Raw genomic sequence first — 20,636 nt, 5'->3', positions numbered from 1 at the left:
ACCAAGCAATCTGAGGTTTCGGGGGTTTTTTTTGTTTTTGTTTTTGTTTTTTTTAAAGAAGAGGTGGAATTGAATGAACAGAGCTACACTCATTAACACAGTCTGAGGACTGGACAAGAAAGATGAATTTTGATACTTCTTCAATCCTTTCTCAAGGAAGGTCTCTCTTAAAATGCTACATAGACAACCTTCCCTGAAGTCAGTCAAAAGTTTGTCACCTCCATTTTGCCTTTCCTTTTCACCACAACTCCTCCATGTGGTATGTATGTACTCAGCTGTGCCTGGGTCTCTTTCAAAAGCCAGAGAACTAATGCAGCTGCTATTAAGTATGATTTTTTAATCACTCCCTGCTTTTTCCCCTCTAATTGTAGTTATTCCAAATATCACCACATAATTAAAGAGGTCTTTTCAAAAAGAAAAAAACATGCAATCCCTTTTACCCTTGGAGGGAAAAGCAGCCTTACAGACCTATAAGTATTTTGCTGCACAGTGCAACTAAATTAATGAGGAGAATTAAATGTAGAGCCAATTATAACATTTAAAAAACCTCCTTTATTCCCTTGTCTACATTCAACCAAAAAAAGAAGTCCCCATGAAATCAGATTGTAGGTGTTTTTATGAGCTTCCTGGACATTATGTGAAAGTTTCACCTCTGCACAATTTCTCATTTTAACAACAAAAACCCAACCTCGGCAGTTAAAAAATGCACTAGTCTGCCAAAAGCAGAACATTCATGTTCTGTTCTTTGCAGCAGGGACAGCCTTGCAAAGCACAGCTGATACTAGTGAACGCATCGGAGTAAATTATACAATTACTGAGACATATGGGTCCACTAGTTTAGAAGAGTGTCAGAAAAGTCGTCAATATGCAAAGATACATGCACATAGTCTTCTTCAGACTCCTCACTGCTTTTAGCACCCACAGATATCCTACAAGCCCATCTGGAAACAGGACTGTAGGAGTTTGTCCAGACAAGATAGTCCCTGCAGCAGGATCCTTGTTCATCAACAGCTTCTGCAGTGGAAATCACTACAGAATAACAACTCCCCCTGGCTACCTCCTTCTTAGCAGCTTCTATTGCAAAAGTATTCAAGAACAGTTAGTTGTGAAAGGGCTCCAGAGTTGACAGTATGACTAAGTGAAGACATCCTAAATACCTCCCACGGCAACGGCCTGAACACCAACAAGACTGTTCTCAACTTTTCTAGCAGAGTCTCAGAAGTTCATGGTGACTTGCTGATTCAGGCCTTAGCTTGCAGTAGCATTGCTCTTCCATTCCCCACCCTCCTCCAAGAGCTTTCACATTACTGTAGACCTATAGACCTGTACAATAGTCACAAATACTCTTGCCTGCTCCCAGATATGCCACCCTCCCATGGGCAACATGGCTGCTCACTTCATGTGATGATGAGGTGTGCAGAGTCTCCCACACAACTGCTTCAACTTAACTCCTTACCTTTTCACAGGCTTATACGGCACAAATAACCTCGTGTCTGCTTTCTGCAGATGGCTATTATGTACCTGGACAGTTCTTCACATCTATAAACATATTACAATGGTTTAAAACTGACATGCATGTGGAGAAGAGTGAGAATATGATGTGCTCTGGCCCCATCCACCTTCACTTCATGTAAAGAAAAGAGCTGATCCCAGCTGTAGTAATTAAGGAGACACAGGGCTTAGTCATGCCTCTCTCTTGGGAACAGCACGTTCAATTCAGGGCTCTGGCAGAGCTGGCTGGGTGTAGGCTGGGCATTTTGAGAGTAGTACTTGCCCATTTCCTCTGGGCATTGACTGAGGTCACGCAGCCCCAACCTGCTCCTTCGCTAATTGCTATCATCTAGGATGCAAGCTCCCCGAAAGGGAGTGGGAATACACATGCCTTTCTTACCCTGAGAAACAACTTCTTTCAACTTAACATTGCTTTCTTTTGGTAAAGTTCCCATTCATCAAACATATCCCACTTATCTTTCATTTTCTTGATTAAATGTTTTACTTGATAAAATTTGGCAACTGCCTCTCTAAAAACATTCCAAGTAAGAGAACAATAGACAGACAAATGAAGAACTAATGTTTCTTCCTTAATGCCTGGATTGTTACTAATGTTCCCAGAATATTATTTTTAAGGAAATAAATAAAAAAAAAAAACAAGGAAAAAAAAATCTTCAGGTTAAAAAACCTGTTGTATTCTTTAAATGCTGAACTTCTTTTAGAGCAAGTTTCAAAGTTGAGTGTGGGTGGAGAAGCTATAAATAACCACATTTGTGCATGTTCCTTCTCTACAAGACACAGAAAATGTGCTCTGCATCAGCATAGAAAGACGCTGCTGTGCTCTGCATGAGGCTTCTCAAGGCTGGCAGCTAGATATTTCTTTTGCAGTTATGCTGCTGGTGTTGCTGTTTGTGAGTCTTTTCTCCAAAACTCTGGAATCATACCTGGCACTTAGTTGTAGCATGATGAATTAGCAATACAACTAATCAGATCTGTCAGCCTCTTATCAATGGTAATATTCAGAAATACAGAAATATTTTCTTACCGAGGGCACATAGAAGATTTTGGTTGTTGCTGTCCACAGCACTAGTTAGAACAGTGATTTTGGTCCTTCTGAGGCTTTCCTTTTGCTCCTTTTACGCTTTCCCATGTTTGGGAAAACAAACGCTTTCATTATGCTTTCTTGTCCCATGTTTGTCATTTCAGATCAGCTTTACAGGGTGCAACTGCCGGGTCAGTCAGGGCTGGGGCCAGCTCTAGTCTTAGGTCTGGCTCCCCCCAGTCTCGGCTGTTTGCTTAGACATAATCAGATTTTTCTGAAAGAAATCCCAGTTCTCTCACAGCTCAAGTGGATGGGAAGAACATTGTCCCAGGCAGAGTAGGCACTGAAGCAAAGGCAACCTGAAAAAGCTCTTGATTTTTTGCTCAAGCAAGCCTGCCTTTCATTTTCCACTATGGTTGTTTCCACCACTTTAGCTTATACTCTGGAGCTCCCAGGAAGAGAAATACCTGAGCACGCTTAACATCTGGCCCAGCTTCTTCCTCACGTGCACTGAAGTAGGAGATCTCTACAGCTCTTAAGCATCAACAGATGAAACAATATCCTAATTATTAGAAAGCTCTTGTATGCTGAGTTAACAGTGCTCAGACTACGCTGTGACCATGCTGCGACCAAAAGCTGCTTTTTGAATTCCTCAAATAATTATTTAGCATCTTGTGTTTCCTCCTACCTCTCATAACTCTATTTTGCTTCTCTGCCATCAGACCAACAGAAAAACAGCATTTGCAGACCTGATAGTAAGTAGAGACACCTGCAGGACCCAGCTGATTTAGATTTCTGATTGGAAGCTCTGATTTAGACTTCTAAGGAGTTGACCTCCAAGTTATTGTTACTAATGACAGCTATCATCACAGCTAATTTTCATGTTTGTGAACACAGCGTCACAGTGATTTTCATGTTTGTGAGGAAAAGTGTTCTGATCCTATAGAGAAATTTATGCATTTGAAAGTGTGGCCCTTTGTAGCTTGCGAAGTATTTTCCTTGCATATGTTTGCTTTTTTTTTTTCTCAGTGGGACTGTCCAAAATGTAAAAGGTCCCCAGGAAATACAGCAAGTACACAGGAGGGAAAAAAGGAGCTACGTGAACTTTTTAGAAAAGTACAGTATCCCCAAGTATGTAAATAGAGCAATTGGTTTTAACTCCCCCAGTGACAGATGTGCCTACAGGCTTCAAGAGAGGAAACAAAACAAAACTAATAGAGAGTGGATAAAGATTCAGGAAAAAAAAGACTGTTCTTCACAGTTCTAACCCTGATCTGCTTTATGGCCCCTTTCAGTGCCTCAGTTTCCCTGTCTGTAAAACAAAGAAAGAAATCCACTGATTAGATAAATGTCAGACTAAGATAATGATATCATTACTGCTACCATTAAATGTTCAGTGGTAGCCATTAACCACTCAGGAACAAAAAAGCAAAATAAACCCTGAACACATTTACTACATGTTTTTTCAGCTCCAGCTGTAACCAGAGCATAACTGTGTTAGTGTAGGCACAAGTATAATAGTATAACGTAAGTCAGGTAGGCACCTGCCTTGGGAAATACACTCCTCATCTACTCAGTAGGAAAAGAGCAACCTATATGGCTGGCTCCTAATGTCAGTGCTCTGGGTCACTGTCTGGAACGACTACCGCTGTACTAACCTGAGATTGCTCTCCTAATTTCGATATGAATTAAGACAGTACCCTCTACATTTTGATAGTATCAACCCACCTAAACTGTTACTACTTTAAACAAGATGTTTAAAGGCAATTAACAATTAGAAAGGACCAATAAAGCAAGGATGAGCTTTACAACAGAGTAGTCTTTAATACAAGCACTATGTTCCAGGCTCCATATAGGCACTCCCCACTGTGCTTGAGTTGTTTGCTTCACCACAGAGAAATCTGCTGATTGATCAGGATATTAAATAAAGCGCTGCTTTAGGTTACTGTTGGGAGCAGACAATTTAATCATCTTGGTTTAACAAGGCTTATAATCACAGCACATGGCAAAGACAGGTTTAGTAAGAGAACAAATCCCAACTGGGACAAATGGGTCTTGGTACATAGTCTCATCCCAGTAACAGAAAAACTCACCAGGACGGTACAACGCTGCAGTAGTCTTAAACACCCCTGCCAGGGTCAGAGCCCCTTGGGGCTGAGCATCATGCCAACCCCTAGGAAAACATAACCTTTCCCCCATGGGGCTCTCATCTGATTTGAGATTAGAGGCAAGATATGGAAGTGCAAACCATGTGGGGAAGGAAAAGTAGGAGAACAAGGATGAAAGACGTGCCCTGAATACCAGGAGTGGCTATTCTCCGTCAGGGACTTTTCTAGGATCTCTTCTTTGTCTTTTAAATAAATAGCCTGATGTCTCAAACATTTTATCTCCCAGTTTAAGATACTCTATGTGTCAGGCTGTGCGCAGGGAGAAAGGAATGCAGCGCAAAGCTGTGTTTGACCTCCTGGCAGGGTTCCTCTGCCACTGGGTCCTGCCCAGGGATTCAAACCTGCACCACAGCATTTCTCCTGCTGTAGGGCCACTGCAGCCCCTCTTCTGCTTGCACTGCCTGTCTGGCAGTCACTGCTCAGGCAAACCAGCTGCGCTTGACACATGATGTCCCGGGGCAGAGAAGTCTCAGTACTGCAAATAAGTGGGGAAAGGGCTAAGTTGTTGTGGTGTGCAAGAAGCTTTGCATGTAGCATACAGACCCCCTGCTGAGCTGGACACTCAGTATGCAAGACACAGCAGAGCTGAAATAAAAAGCCCAGGACATTTCCATCACTGTGTAGTCTACCCATAACTGTATGGCTGATTTCTTCTACATGTCACAGCAGAAATGGATCCTGTAAGGGTTTTGAAGGGTGAAAGGCCAATGACCTTACAGATTGACCAAAAGAGGCCATGGATAATGGCAATGAGAAGCTGTTTGTGGGGAGGCAAACAAATGGATGCTGAGCCCCAAGTCCCCTGGCAGACTGGTAGAGACAATGCAATAATAAACTAGAATATATGTGCAAGCAGCACCAGACTTATGAAAAGCCCTTTCAGCATGTAACAACCTTGAGCTGTTCAAGAGAGAAGAGGAGCCACCTAAAAGACTCCAGGAGTGAGAGTCATGGGCAGAGTGAGGGGCAGAAGTGGTTGGGGACTTCACCTAAGAGCACCTTTTTAATGAAAAGTTCCGTTTCCCCCAAACTGAAGTTTTCTGTGAAAAACTGCTTTCTTTCTTATGTTTTTCTCCTAGTTTGGTGGCTCCCAGAATTTGGCATCCCCTCATCCTGAACTTCCTTCTCTTCTGGTTTCCTGACACCTCATGCACTTTGAAAACCTGAGGAGGTAAGCAAGCAGTAACAATACCCCAAAATACATTTTGATTGTTTAAAGTTACTTTTTGCTGGAGGGAGAGGGAAATTAAAAAAAAAGAAAGTTTCATTTTGTGGTTCCATCCCCCCCCCAACTTTTCCTCCTTATTTGGGAAGGGAACTGTCTCAAGGTCAGAATGTTTTGTATGTTGCTGAAGCCAAAAATAAAAGTAATTTTCTCCATCCCTCAACACATGTCCCATCCAAAAAATTCCAAAAGGCAGGGAAGAAACAACAAGTAAAGAACTATCAAAACAAAGGGAGGAGAAAGGTAAAAGACCAATGGACAGGCCTGAAATATGTTTGTTTTGCATGTTTTTACATTTGAAGGACATTTTTGTTAAAAGGGAACCATAGCGTAATATAAAAGAAAGTTTATAGCTGTAGAAGTATACAGGAGTTTGAGCCAACCAGCTCTGTCTAAATGTGCCTGAAGGGTCACCCCAGCCTAGGCAATAGCTTCCAGAACTACAATCTAAAATTACAACTTTAAAAAACAAGCAAGAAGCTTTGTGTAACAGTTCCCTATGACGAATATGAAACAAAAGAAGCTGCTTAAAAGTCTCCTGCGAGCTAAAACACCATGTTTAGTCCTAAACAGTGCACAACCTCTCTTCCAAGGACAGAAATACCAGAACTCTTCAGCCAAGTTGGTTAGGTAGGGCAGCTACCGAAACAAGGTACAGCCAAACAGGATATGCTAACAGAGCAAAGAGCTGCTGCAGAGCACAGCCGTATGGAGCAGAGCTAGTAAAAGTAGTTTGTGGCATGGAGTAAGGTAGAGCTGCTAGACGGAGGAGAGCTAGTGGGAATGACTAGCATGGAGAGGAGCAGCTAGCAGAAACAGGTCATGGTGCCAGATCAGCTCAACCTAAATTGGGCCTTGCTACCCAGCAAGACATAATAATCTCAAATCATGAGTGCAATTCATTACCAGAGGGGGAGAGTAACCAGCTGGCTGAGCAGCTGCTCCATGGAGGAAAACACAGTGAAATTGTTATAGTTATACTTTAGGAACTAGCTATCATTATCCTCTTCTTTGTCTGGCTAGGTTTTTTCTCACTTTAATGAAAATACCTTTTGTTGGCCATCAGTCAAAAGCCATATGAAAGAGGATTGATCACTCTGAGTGACAGGCAGGATCATGAAAAAGCTGTGAGGCCATGTGAGGAGATAATTGGGAGGAAAGATCAAGGGAAACAAATGGAGTAGAAAGGAATGACTATTTTGGACTCCTAAACCAATGTCTAAAATAGCATATTTATTTCTTAGTATAACAGACCCTTATTTCAGTTTTAGATAGTCCCAATAAATCCTATAAGACCTTTTCATAAGGGGTAAAACTGGAGTAGCAATGACTTTGAGGGTTTAGAGCAGGGATTTGTGAATCAGACATCCTGACATGAACAGTTCTAGTCATGAAGCTTTCAGTGACCTTTGGCAAGTCACTCAACATCAACCTTTTAGAAAACCCATAATCATGAGATGAAAGAAACCACAATAAGCAAGAAGTACTACTGTTATTGTTACTTCTTAAAGTTGCAGGGGAGAAAGCCTTCTGGCATTCCAGACTACGTTTATTCAAAGACCTTATTTTTCTCCATGTCCTTGGTGACGATTACTCATTCTAGCAACTGCTTTCAAAAAATGTACATATTTCTGGAGAAAACTCTACTTTATTTCTCTTCCTTCACCACTGCAGCTTTACTATTTTTGTTAGTCTAATCAGTAACAGACAAGCCTGATTCTTTCTCCTCCTTTGCCACGACAATGAGAGCCAATGATGGCTTTCAGAAACAATAAACTACACATCATATTTTCAGGGATGCTGACATGAAAACAATCCTGGGATAGAAACAGACAACGAGGATATGCTATATATGGAGGATGATTCTGCTCAAGCAAAACAGCAAATTTTAGCACTTTGCCTAGGACTGATTTCCTTGCAGTTTGCTGCAAAGCAAATCCTGGATCAGAAAGACACTGAGTGGCCTGGCATGGTGGCCAGAGGTGCTCTGCACCACACAGGATTGGGCTCTTGCATCCTAATACATCTCACCCAACATTAGGTAATAAACTGAAGGTCTTGTCTGAAGACCCTACCTTATCATTATTTCCCCAACAGTCAACAGTAAGAGAGGGAAGTATCCAGGGTACAATTCAGATCTTAGACAGACTGAGTCATTCTCTGAAGATGCCAGTGTCTCTCCATTGACTGTAAAAGGAGACTATGCATTAGGCTCCTGACTTGGATGATTCAGTTACACTCCTAAAGACAGGCAGGATAAATCCAGACCATGGATAGTTGCATCTACCTACAGAGAACTAACTGTACCTTTATATCACCTTCTCCATTTCTTCATACTATGAATTATGTCCTATTCATCCACTATGAGGTAGATCCAAAACGTCAGAAAGTCAGTAGGATTTCAGAGGGTTTTCAGAACACCTTCTTAGAGGTTCCTAAGCTCTCAGTAGGAATCCAAATATTTGCAGTTCAGGAAATAGAAAAACAGACCATCTGAAAGGACTAGGTCTTGAAGGACAGACAGTGCTCTAAACAAGAAAACCACTTTTTGGGGCACAAATGATTTTTTTTTCAGTTCCTCTTCTCACTTCAGTAAGTTCAGAGATCAAGCTGGCTGATTCAGATTTCTTCAGATCCTATTTCCCAAGACAGCTGTGGAGCTCATCAAAGCGTTCTCGCACTGCTCGTACATCAATGCTAAGTAAACTTGAGTTGGTAATTGAAGCTGGCCCCTGAAGTTTGATATCCCTAGCACTACTGCTCTGTGTATAAATTAAAAAGTGATCACTATTATTTTTTAATCAGTGACTCTTTAAAAGCACAAAGAACAATTGTCTGCTTGGCTTAATAACTATATAGAGGAAGAAAGACACAAAGGTTGTTTCCAGATAATTTCGAGTTACACTTTAAATCAAATTATGAAGAGGATAGAGTATTGTTAATCAGCAACCCTTAAGGAATTTCCAGAATAAATATCATTAAATGAAAATGTAATAATTTAAACCTATAGTTCTTTGTGAAGAGTTTTGGCACAAAAAATACAAGATAATACTGATCTATATTTAAAGAGCATTGTCAGAAGTTTAGAACAGAGCTCCCTCTTTCTCACGTGAGTTTGAAGTATTTAAAGCAATTAACTTCTTAGGCTGATAGCCTGAGACATCTCTGAGGTGTTCTTATACCACACACTGATCACTGGTTACAGGGTGCAAATGTGATCGCCTGGACAGAAACATAGAACCTACCTCTATACCAACAGCCATTGTCTGAACATGCTCAAATATCAAAGTGCCACATATTTGCACTCCTCACTTGGGAAGCTATGCTGTGGCCCTTCGAAGGGCAGATTTCTATGCCAGAGTCACCGGTAAAGAGGAAAAATGCATGCTGTTTCTTTCAGCTGTGATCTTTTTCCAAGAACCCTGTCCTGTTTGGTTTGGACAACCCTGAGCACACTGTCCATAAATGCCCCGTGTCTTTGCAAGCTAAAGGAACTAGAGAAACATCCATATGAAATCACCAGAAACTGAAGAAATATGTGGGCAATATTCTCCTTCCTAGCACGGCTGCCTTGTGTGGCAAATCCAAAACAATCTGGTCATTGAGTAATAGGGATTGTACAGCTGTGTAGGATGCTCTTATTCTACTACTCTGCTGCCACCAGAGTTTAGAGATACATATATAGCCAGTAGAAATCATCTGAAACTCCTGCATAATCCCGTGCCACTGTGGGTTCAAATTAAGTGATGACAGCCCTTTTTTAACAGTTCAAAATAAGCAACTAAGTCACTCGGCAATCCTTGTGTTATTTAAATGGTCATGTCATTATTAATTCATTTCATAATAACTTCAGGATACTAATCAGCACAAATATACCACCATTTTACTTTCAAATCAGTGTCAGTGTTGGTTAGTTGTTAGCCCTCTTCAGAAGATGAGTGGGGCTACAAATCTCTTCATTGCCTGGACTTGCACTCACATCACCTGAAAATGTGCCAGTTCCTTTGGCAGGAACAAAAGGAATGGAATGAAAATTGCTCTAAAGAAGCAGTTGCCAAGATGTTTTATTGCATGGTCTGTGACGAAGAATGGATGGAAACAAACAAACAAAAAATCCTTTTACTACAAATGTACCATCCTTTACTGCATAAATAATACAGCAGACAAGTACTAAATAAGAGGCTGTTAGGGACATAACGTGGGTTTGGAAACGTGCACATCTTATTAAGTTAGTCCTTCAGAGCTCTGTAGGTAGAAGTTGTATTGTCAATACAGAAAAAAGTTGTATGGTCAATCAGAATTGTGTGGTGAGATATTTATATCAGGTAATAAACCAGGTGTAGACACTCTGGCCTCAACAATTGCTGGAAAGACAGGGTTAGTGAAAACAGAGGTATTTATCTCTCAGTCACAGATAACAAAAGGTTGTTTTCTCTCCTGTTACATCCCATTGGGAGAAGGTTGCCAAGTAGTTTCACCAGTATTAACTCCCGAGTTCCTTTTTCAATAATTTTTGGGGACAATACAACCATAGTTAGAACCTCTACTCACTATCAAGTAATACTTCAACCTTATGGCTGGTAAGGTCACATATACCTTCTAAGCTCAGAGAAAGTACAGCAGTAACACTTTGAAAATGTAAACATGTAAGTGATAAATACTAAGTGCATCTCATTACTTGATAAATTTACCAAAGGAACTGTGAAAATTCTCTGGGATGCTTTGAATTGCAACGTTTTAATTACTGATCTGTCAGTGGTAGCTATTTACAGGCTAAATCTGCTCAGATGGTACACAGAGCATGTGATGTATTTTTGCAGGGTGCTGTGGCTGAAGTCATATGGTAGTAAATATAATCTTGACTTGATTATAATGTTCTTTTTTCTTAGCTATTGTTTACAAATAAATCTCTTGTTTCACAAGACCCAGTGAAGGTATTATTGTAAACAAAGCATAAAAGGAGATACATAGTCTGATTTTTTCCATCTTTGAAACAAGCTATGACAAGTTGGAAAACTACAGAATTTTGGAGAACTCTTCACTGCCTTAAAGTGATCAAAAGAACTGAGTGTATGTGTGCATGTGTGGGGGGATGTACAGACCTAATCCTCTAAAATCTTGTGTGAGAGCTAAATGAATCATGAACTGCCTCAAATATCCTAGCATTCTTCTGTAAATGGACTACGTAGATCACATGCATCACATGAAGCGTTCAGTATTCTCAGTGTATGGAGACAGATAGATGTTGGCAGGACATTTTTCCATACAAGTGATGTCAGGATCATGCCCTGATCTGTTTTCTCGGCCAGTAAAAGTCAGACACATTACAAGTTAAAGTGCTTGGTTATGAAGAAAGACAGCCTTTCCTCTGCAGTACTTTGCAGTCTCCCACAACAATGGCAGCTGGTAAATGTAATGATATCAGTATGGCCACATGGCCTTTTTATCCATCACCAGAGGCAGATAACCACACAAGGAAACCAAAGCTATGTCCATTAATGTATCTGGGCATGAAGCCAACAGAACACAGATCCACAAGTTTAGAGAAATCCAGGTGAACCTGACACTGGTCTAGCTTGACCTCTTCAATAACCAAAAGGATCTGAGACATTACTACAGCTGGTATGGCAACAGTCCTAGCTTTCTTAGTACGTGCCTACCCTCTTGCCAGTAAGAGTTTGTTAGTGTCATCTTGCTGTTTACCACTGGTCTTCAGCTGGCATGAGAGGCCTGTTCCATTTTGCCATGCAGAGCCACCCCAGCTAACTCAAGGCTTTGTACATAGCCAAGAAACTCCACCAGCACACGCAGTACTTCTACATCCACCTATTTTCCAGCTCTTCCTTTACAGGCAACCATCACAACCAAAGTGAAGCAAGAAGGAAGCAGCACCGGCAGTGACCCTGAGAGAATCATGTGAATCTGTGGAGAAAAAGGCTGCCTGTTGGACTAAGTGTTGGTGTGTATGTATGGAAATGATGGAAAGACTGAGAATTTCCATGAGAAGGAATGAAGCCTGCAGAATAAGAGTAGCAGTTTGACTATTCTGCCGTGAAAGTGCTTTAGAATACCAAGTTCAAGGCTTGCACAGACCATTTCAATAATGCATCTGATGGGTCTCCATTTTCCTTCTACTTTAATAGGTATGCTTCAGACTTTACTACTTGACTTGAATGAGTTTATGGAGTGAAAGAATTCAGACAAAATTCTTGCCCGTATGAAACAAAGGGAATGGGAGAGGCAATGGGGTGAAGAACAGCCTTATAAACTTACTTCAGCTATTTCTAAGGCTGCTTGGTAACATCTGCTCATTGTACAACCCTTATGCTACCCTTGCTGTTTCACAGTGTTGCTATTCAAGGGGGCAAAGGGAACATATTGAAGTGGAGAGAAGCACGCAGAGGCAGACAGGGTAAATCAGGATGTAACAGTGGAAAACAGTGGAAACTGGAGACAACATGAGAACAATTTCAAATCTCAACAGTAATGGAAATGGTGTTAATCTGCTGATAAATAGTCTGCAGAAGGGGAAGACCCAGAGCAGGGAGGAGCAAAAAGGAAAAAGCTACCAAAAATGGGCTGAAGCATCTGCAGCAATTACAGAATATGAGTATGAATGTCAAAGGGATTTTTTTCCTCCCTTGCAGGACAGAGTCTCAGCACTTCCTCCCACAGCTGTGTTCTAAAAGGATCAAACAGCGCAGCTCTTCCCTATCTGAAATGATTCAGATAGGGAAGTTCTAAAAAACAACTGAAGCAATGAAGTATTTTACACGCTTGGCAACCCAACATTCCTATAATGATCCTAAATACTTTTGGTGTTAAAAGAGTTCCTTGTCAGTTCCTGCCTGCATAGAGCCTCATAACAGCTCACAAATTGTCTTATCTGCTATCCCTTTTGTGTGAATGGTGCTCCATTTCCTGTGAAATGGTGCTCCATTTCCTGCAAATGTAGTTTCACGCCATTTATTTTCTTTCCTTCTTTAAAATGCTATATATTCATAACTCACTGTCCTTAGCACACCATTATTTACCTTGGTTCACATGTGCAAATTGATGTAATTGTATTAATACAGAGATGTAATAGCAAATAATCTTGTAAAATGTCTGATGGTGTGAGGTAGTGATTACATCTAATGACATTTTATAGCATAACATTTCTTACATTAATATTGTAACTTGGCAATCCACAGTGTTTATTTAAACTTTATTTTTTTACAGCACAACATGTTATGACATGACTGTAAGGATGCCTGACTTTCTATCTTTCTATCTTAGAATAAAAATTACTTTTATTTCTTTTAATCCATCATTTTCAGTGATGGATTCCTGGTTAACGGGGAAGGTCCCGGACGACTGGAGGCTTGCCAATGTGACGCCCATCTACAAGAAGGGCCGGAAGGAGAATCCGGGGAACTACAGGCCTGTCAGCCTGACCTCGGTGCCGGGGAAGATTATGGAGCGGTTCATCTTGAGGGCGCTCACAAGGCATGTGCGGGACAACCAGGGGATCAGGCCCAGCCAGCACGGGTTCATGAGAGGCAGGTCCTGCTTGACCAACATGATCTCCTTCTATGACCAGGTGACCCGCCTAGTGGATGAGGGAAAGGCTGTGGATGTGGTCTACCTGGACTTCAGCAAGGCCTTTGACACTGTCTCCCACAGCATTCTCCTAGAGAAGCTGGCGGCTCACGGCTTGGACGGGTGTACTCTTCCCTGGGTCAAAAACTGGCTGGACGGCCGGGCCCAGAGAGTTGTGGTGAATGGAGTTACATCCAGTTGGCGGCCGGTCACGAGCAGTGTTCCCCAGGGCTCAGTTTTGGGGCCGGTCTTGTTCAATATCTTTATCAATGATCTGGATGAGGGGATCGAGTGCACCCTCAGTAAGTTTGCAGACGACACCAAGTTGGGCGGGAGTGTTGATCTGCTCAAGGGTAGGAAGGCTCTGCAGAGGGACCTGGACAGGCTGGATCGATGGGCCAAGGCCAACTGTATGAGATTCAACAAGGCCAAGTGCTGGGTCCTGCACTTGGGCCACAACAACCCCATGCAGCGCTACAGGCTTGGGGAAGAGTGGCTGGAAAGCTGCCTGTCGGAAAAGGACCTGGGGGTGTTGGTCGACAGCTGGCTGAACATGAGCCGGCAGTGTGCCCAGGCGGCCAAGAAGGCCCATGGCATCCTGGCCTGTATCAGAAATAGTGTGGCCAGCAGGAGTAGGGAAGTGATCGTGCCCCTGTACTCGGCACTGGTGAGGCCGCACCTCAAATACTGTGTTCAGTTTTGGGCCCCTCACTACAAGAAGGATGTTGAGGTGCTGGAGCGTGTCCAGAGAAGGGCAACGAGGCTGGTGAGGGGTCTGGAGAACAAGTCTGATGAGGAGCGGCTGAGGGAACTGGGACTGTTTAGCCTGGAGAAGAGGAGGCTCAGGGGAGACCTTCTCGCTCTCTACAACTACCTGAAAGGAGGTTGTAGCGAGGTGGGTGTCGGTCTCTTCTCCCAAGTAACAAGCAATAGGACGAGAGGAAATGGCCTCAAGTTGCGGCAGGGGAGGTTTAGATTGGATGTAAGGAAAAATTTCTTTACTGAAAGAGTGGTGAAACATTGGAACAGGCTGCCCAGGGAAGTGGTGGAGTCCCCATCCCTGGAGGTATTTAAAAGACGTGTAGATGAGGCGCTTAGGGACATGGTTTAGTGGGCATGGTGGTGTTGGGTTGATGGTTGGACTCGATGATCTTAGAGGTCTTTTCCAACCCTAATGATTCTATGATTCTAATGTTTTCAGGTTTTGTGCAGTTCAAACTGAAACCTAGCTAGAATCAAAAGGATGTCCTTGACAGCGGGAAACTATCTGAGAACATAGACCTGACCTGCCAGTAATGCATACAGTGTGTACTCTGGCCTTGCAAATGGTGCAGAATACACCAGGAGTGACATGAACGAGCCCTGTTTAACACAGCTTAATCCTTAAATCCAGTCCAAAAGGCACACACTTGGCCTACATAAAGCCTTCATCCAGCTAACCAGTTTTGCAAGACCTCCCTATGAATGCTTGATATTGCGTGCCTAAATACTTGACCTCTGGCAAGACTAACTAGAGTAGTTAGGTGAGGAATAATTGATCTCTCAAGATTCATAAGAATCTCTTCTTGGAGATGTGTCTTTACCAAAAGCTATTAATGCTGTTAATGGCAGACTGAGAGGATGCAAAACAATCCTGGAGCCTGTAGTAAGAACATGCAACACAACAAAACCTGTCCCTATTCACATCTGTTTTTAAGACAAGATCGATACAGAACAGCTGACATGAAGAGAAAGCTATAGATGAACAAGTGAGGGGGTGTAAGTTCTGACACAGAGATCATCTTTCACCAGAATTTTTACTGCACTGGCCAACAGCTGGAGAGGGTAAGCCATGGAACATCCTGATAGGGAAAACTGCATCTGTGAGAACATGCTTAATTTTGAGCTGGGTGGAAAGGGAAGAGGAGCATCTTCCGTAGAGAAACTACACTATATCATTACTTGTCTAGAAGACAGCGAAGTCTAATAAACTCAGGGCTCTCCTGTCAGGATTTGTTCTCCCACATCTTTTCATTTCAGACTTGAACCAGGAAGAACTTAGTTAAAGGTTATTCAATTTTGACAAGGCAACAAATTATTATAGATAAATGTTACTTATGATTAGTGACAACACACAGGTAGACAGCTTCACCTGCCAACTCATGGGCATTTAATAAAATAAGCATAATAGGAATTGCATGACAGATATATAGGAGGTGATTATTTAAAAAAAAAAACCCATCAACATATTCAGATATCTTCCTCCTCCTCATGGAATCTACACTTCATATTTCTGTTTAGCTGATAATTTCATTTATGAGTTAAAAAGCATTTATCTTGAATAGTACAGATGTTTAGTGAACAGAATGATTCATCTCTTCCTCTCTACTTTCTAAGTAGGACAAAGAGATGCTTCCAGTGTGCGCTAGGACAGAAACATGTCTGTCATTAAGTTGTTGCTTCCCAGATAATAACTACCCATTAAGAGAAAAATTTTGAGATTGCTGCCAACAGAACTCACGCAGAGTGATGCTCTCTAGAGTGATTGTACTCCAGTGACGCTTACTGCTTGTTTCTTTTCCTCTCACCAAAAGTCACAGTACATACAAAAGACCTCTTCCTTTTGAAAATCAGTGACACAGCCTCATTACCTTGTATATGTGGGAAGTAAAAGTCTGAATGGGTTTCATGAATGAACCTCACAAACACTTCTACTGATTTCAGAAGATGTAAGAGAGAAAGTTTTGGGTTGGAAAGATTGTACAAAAGTGTAAATCACCCTAGGGGATGAGGAATACCTAAGATAATATGGATTCTTATGACATTAGATACCACAATTGGAAAAAACATAACAACATCAGAATTTACAACCCTTGATTGTATTAACTTCATATAGTTTGCAGAGAGTATTCTAACTGAATTCCAAGTACATGTTCTATTTAATATATAGCTTATGAATTTCATTACCATGCAGTATGTTTGCTGACATGTAATGAAAGTGCAGTTGCTTAAATTAAGCATCTGATACATTCAATCCCAGTTTTAGTTATATATATGGCATGAATATTTGTGTGGTTTTATAGGAAAAGCTGAGCAGGTAGAAATTCTGGCAAACTTTTCAAGACTGCCAAAGAAATGGTCATACATATTTGCAAAGGATATCTACAGCTGCAGTTCTGTCTGTGCTGGTGGACTTCAGCTATGACGCTAACAGGACCACAAATTTGCATGTTGAATAAAAGTTGCCTGTCTCCTGTCCTTGCTAGTTCATGTTTATTTTGCATGTGAAAGCTTTGTCACTCCGTCTCCCCCTCATTTTTCACTTGGAGGAAGGCAGTGACATAAAGAACCCCAGGGACATTAGAATGCTCCATAAACATGATTAGAGCATTCAGCCTCTTCATTTAAAGCAAGTACCATATTGCTACCAACATCTGCTTCGGGCTGTAATGAGGCCCTTAAAGAAACCACACCATCCTGAATGAGCAGAGTCCTGTAACATCTGTTGATTGTGCTTGCATATTTGGCAGCTACAAACATGGCATCTCATACTTACTCTCAGTTATGCTATTGTGCTGGTATTCAAATGGATTCCTTTAGGAGAGAAAAGTTATTCACCTGGAGCCTGAGTTCTCAAGGTGAGCCTGTACCATATAAACTGTATTTCTGTGAGGTGGGCTCTGCACATTGGGGTGTGGAGTTCATTTGAGCCAGCAAACTCATAGCACAGGTATGTGGACTCCGTAAGTGGTAATAATGCAGAGATCATCTAAACACCACCACTAAAAGGTCTGTATCTGTATTGTTTCCACATAGGAAGGTGAAATACACCACAGTTCAATTGCTTTTTACACTTGAAATTCTCCTCTCTGTTAAACATCACTTTGTCAAGAACAGTAGAGTACCTACAGCTAATTGCTCACTTGTGAAAAATTAACCACTGAAAATAGTGTCACATTCTTGCGGGGAATTGACTGATCAATAATCAATGTACTGACTGATGATTTCCAACATGAAACCAAGGTACTGAAAGGCACATTAGGATTTTAGCATATTTCTAGCATAGATAGAGCTGCATGTGAAGTCTTGGTTATGGCAATATCGTCTAGATGAGTCACCAAACAATCCTCATGGCTGCAAAGAAAGGACCATTCTTTATCTCCTTTAGTAATGATATTACCTGTTGAACATCCTGCTGGAAAACACAGAGCTGCAGCCTTTGATGTAGCCGGACCTTTCTGTGTTGCCAGATGCTCTCTAGGCGCCGCTGGTGGTGCAGGACTTCATGTACCACATCCAACACCTGGTGAACAGCCTTGGAGTAGTTTGCAGTAGCAGTGAGGGATTCAGAATTCCCAGGGCTCAAGGGACGCTGTAGGACATCCAGCAAGGCTTTTCCATCCTGGCTCACCTGAGTGAAGAAATAGGTCTACTTCACTACACATATACTTAAACATCCAATAGCTGACCGAGAACAGCCTAGCTGATTCTTTTTCCCCTGTGTGTTTTCCTTATTTTACTCAAAAAGGAAGAAAGACCTCATAACATCTCTTTTTGACTTGTACTTACACATTCAGCACTTGCCTTCACTTCCTAGTGGGCCTGCTGTGTCACTCAGCAGGAGCACAGATACTGCACTGCTGGGGCTTGATACATAGAGACAGAGATCCCAAGGCTATATTACATTCTGACATTTGGGCACTGAAAATTCTTGACATATACTAGTTGATGACAGGTGGCATTTGCAATAGCGGGCCTATTTTTGTGAGGGGGTGGCATTTTAAGAAAACCACAGATGGCAGAGTCATTCATATTCTGTATGATAAGGGAGAGTCCTTTCTTCGTAGGATTACTAAGTATATATATACGTTGAGAAGTGTGACATTCTGATTCTGTATTTCATTCAGTGGCAGTGAAAAATAAATTGGTATATGATAGTCATTCTTTTCTTTCCCAAGAACAGCTTAGAGGGACCTATAGTCTCCATTTCCAATGGGCTACAACGTTTGTTGGCAAATGTAAAGCCCTCTGCACACATGTAACCTTTTTTGAGCATATTAAAACACATTTGCAGATGCAGAGGCATTTGGGCATTAAAAAAAACCAAAATGCCAGATTCTTTAACACCAGATCTTTTCCTGGAACATCCTGGAGCATTTTCATATTGCAGGGGCAAAATGAAAAATGGAACCATAAAAACCAAACTGTTATTAACAAGTGTGTGCATGCACTGGTTCTCTAAAAATGGCTTTTTGAAATATTTTTCAGTTGCAGGTTGCAAAGTTAAAATATTTTGTTCAACAGAAGTGGTAAATGAGGACACTATTAGAATCCCTCACCTCTTCCCAGCCCACTTTTCTCTTTTCCCTCTGAAACAAACTGCAGCGAAAATGACAAGATCTTCTGAAAAGTGTTTTTATTTCTATGCAATCACAATCACCAACCTTGCTAGAGAATGGCTTAATGAATGTTTTTCATCCAGTTTAAATTTTGAACATTATCTGTCAAAGTTAAAACACTTCTCAAAGATTTCCAAGTCCATTTATTTCTGTATTAAAAGTTGCTTGTTCAAATGTAGCAAATAGCCTTTAATACCCAAACCTGTGTCTTTTGGCAAGCCATGCCACATCCCAGTCTGTTGTAGCAGTGTGTATCTGGTGCATTTTCAGAGAAATCAAGAGAATTTCATCAAGAGAATTTTCTTTGAGATTTATACTGGCAAAAGTGAGAGTCAAATGTCATCATATTATGTGACTATTAGGTGGGCTTAGGCAGATCCTTGGAGTTTTTTTAAATATTCAGGGCAATTTGGAATTAGATCAGGAAATAGCCGGAGAGTCCATAGGGAGTGGCTTTCCATACTCAAACTCAGTTGCTGCTGAAGACCAGCTGGAACAACTTGCACATGCTGGAGCCTGCTGGGGTCACAGAGGGAACGATTGTACTCGCCAACAGCAGTGGATAGTGGTGATATGCGGGAGGATTTTAGGAGGAAACACTGAGGCACAGGTGTTACCTTGGCAACATTATGGAGGTGGCAATAGCTGCTAGGCAGGAAGAAGCAGCTTCTGGACAACTTTGTGCCATAATATAGACCTATTCATACCTACACCATCTCCCAAGTGCAGGCCCTGCATGTCAGCTTTTTGCCTCCCAGAGGTATAATCCTGCAATTCTTCCATTTTGAGGGGTCAGATCCTTGGGTGAAATATTCTGTATGCTAATCATGAGTGATCAAAACACCAGACTAAATTCAGTTGTCTTAGAAAAAAGCGCTCTTCCAGAGCTGACTAGTGGGTGAATACGGCCAACAAGGCCTTTACAATAAAAAGTCTCAGTGGCAGGAGCAATGCAGAACAAAAAGACTGTTTCAAAGGCAGCAGTTTATATGCCCCTGCTTCATCTGAAGCTGAGACAGGACAATATTCTCCCAGATTTGTGGTGTGAGGTAAAGAGCAAATACACTTCTGCATTCTCTCTTACTCCTTTTTCTTCTATAGGAATTAGGGTTTTATCTATTGCAGGATAATTTGTTCCTGTTGTCTGTCTAAAAAGCCTCAGAGATTACAAGTTATGATTTTTCCCTGATGGGCACAGACTTCCAGTTATTCTCTGCACAGCCAGAGAAAAACGCCAGACTTCAAGTGCTTGTCTTGTCCTGCTAATAATCATTAACACAAATCAGAGGCTATTAGAAGTGTTCTGCTCTCCAATTTACACGCTTGTCTGGTCATGCTGGAGTAAATATATGGCAAGCAGCACAGTGACAATCAGGTAACCAGTGGTACTCAGTATTTGCAAGGATTACATACATATTCCGGAATTTCATATCTTCTGCAGTTCTGAAGTTCTTTGGCTTAAAAAGTTTCTTTTCTGAAAATATTTTTGTTGTGAATATTACTGCATTCCCAATCAATGGGCATAGAAGATTTGTGCTCTCAGAGTTCACCAATGAACAGATTTCAGAAAGGAAGGGGACAGCTTCACAAATGGAGAAGCTACCTACTGTGCTCTTTCAGTCATTTCCACGTTCTCCTTATAACTGCAAAAATAAATCATGAAATCTCTTTTCATGTGAATCTTTTGAATTTTTCAAGGACTGTGCAAGGAGACAAGCATCAACAACCCAGGTTAGTTGCACTACTTCACT

The 20,636-nt window shown here is 41.5% G+C and overlaps 1 protein-coding gene across 13 annotated transcripts in view; it reads right to left on the bottom strand.

Moving 5' to 3' along the window:
- KALRN (kalirin RhoGEF kinase) overlaps nt 1-20,636 on the bottom strand; it is a 536,830-nt gene that overhangs the window by 260,293 nt on the left and 255,901 nt on the right. For all 13 annotated transcript variants that reach the window (XM_076342988.1, XM_076342996.1, XM_076342997.1 and 10 more), the window contains one exon: nt 17,667-17,897. In XM_076342988.1, the coding sequence (XP_076199103.1) occupies nt 17,667-17,897 (231 nt within the window). The remainder of the gene's footprint in view (nt 1-17,666; nt 17,898-20,636) is intronic.

The sequence above is a fragment of the Aptenodytes patagonicus genome, chromosome 6 (genome assembly GCF_965638725.1).
Source record: "Aptenodytes patagonicus chromosome 6, bAptPat1.pri.cur, whole genome shotgun sequence".
NCBI lineage: Eukaryota > Metazoa > Chordata > Aves > Sphenisciformes > Spheniscidae > Aptenodytes > Aptenodytes patagonicus.
The sequence above is the reverse complement of the archived record's forward strand: the minus strand, read 5'-3'. Positions and strand labels throughout refer to the sequence as shown.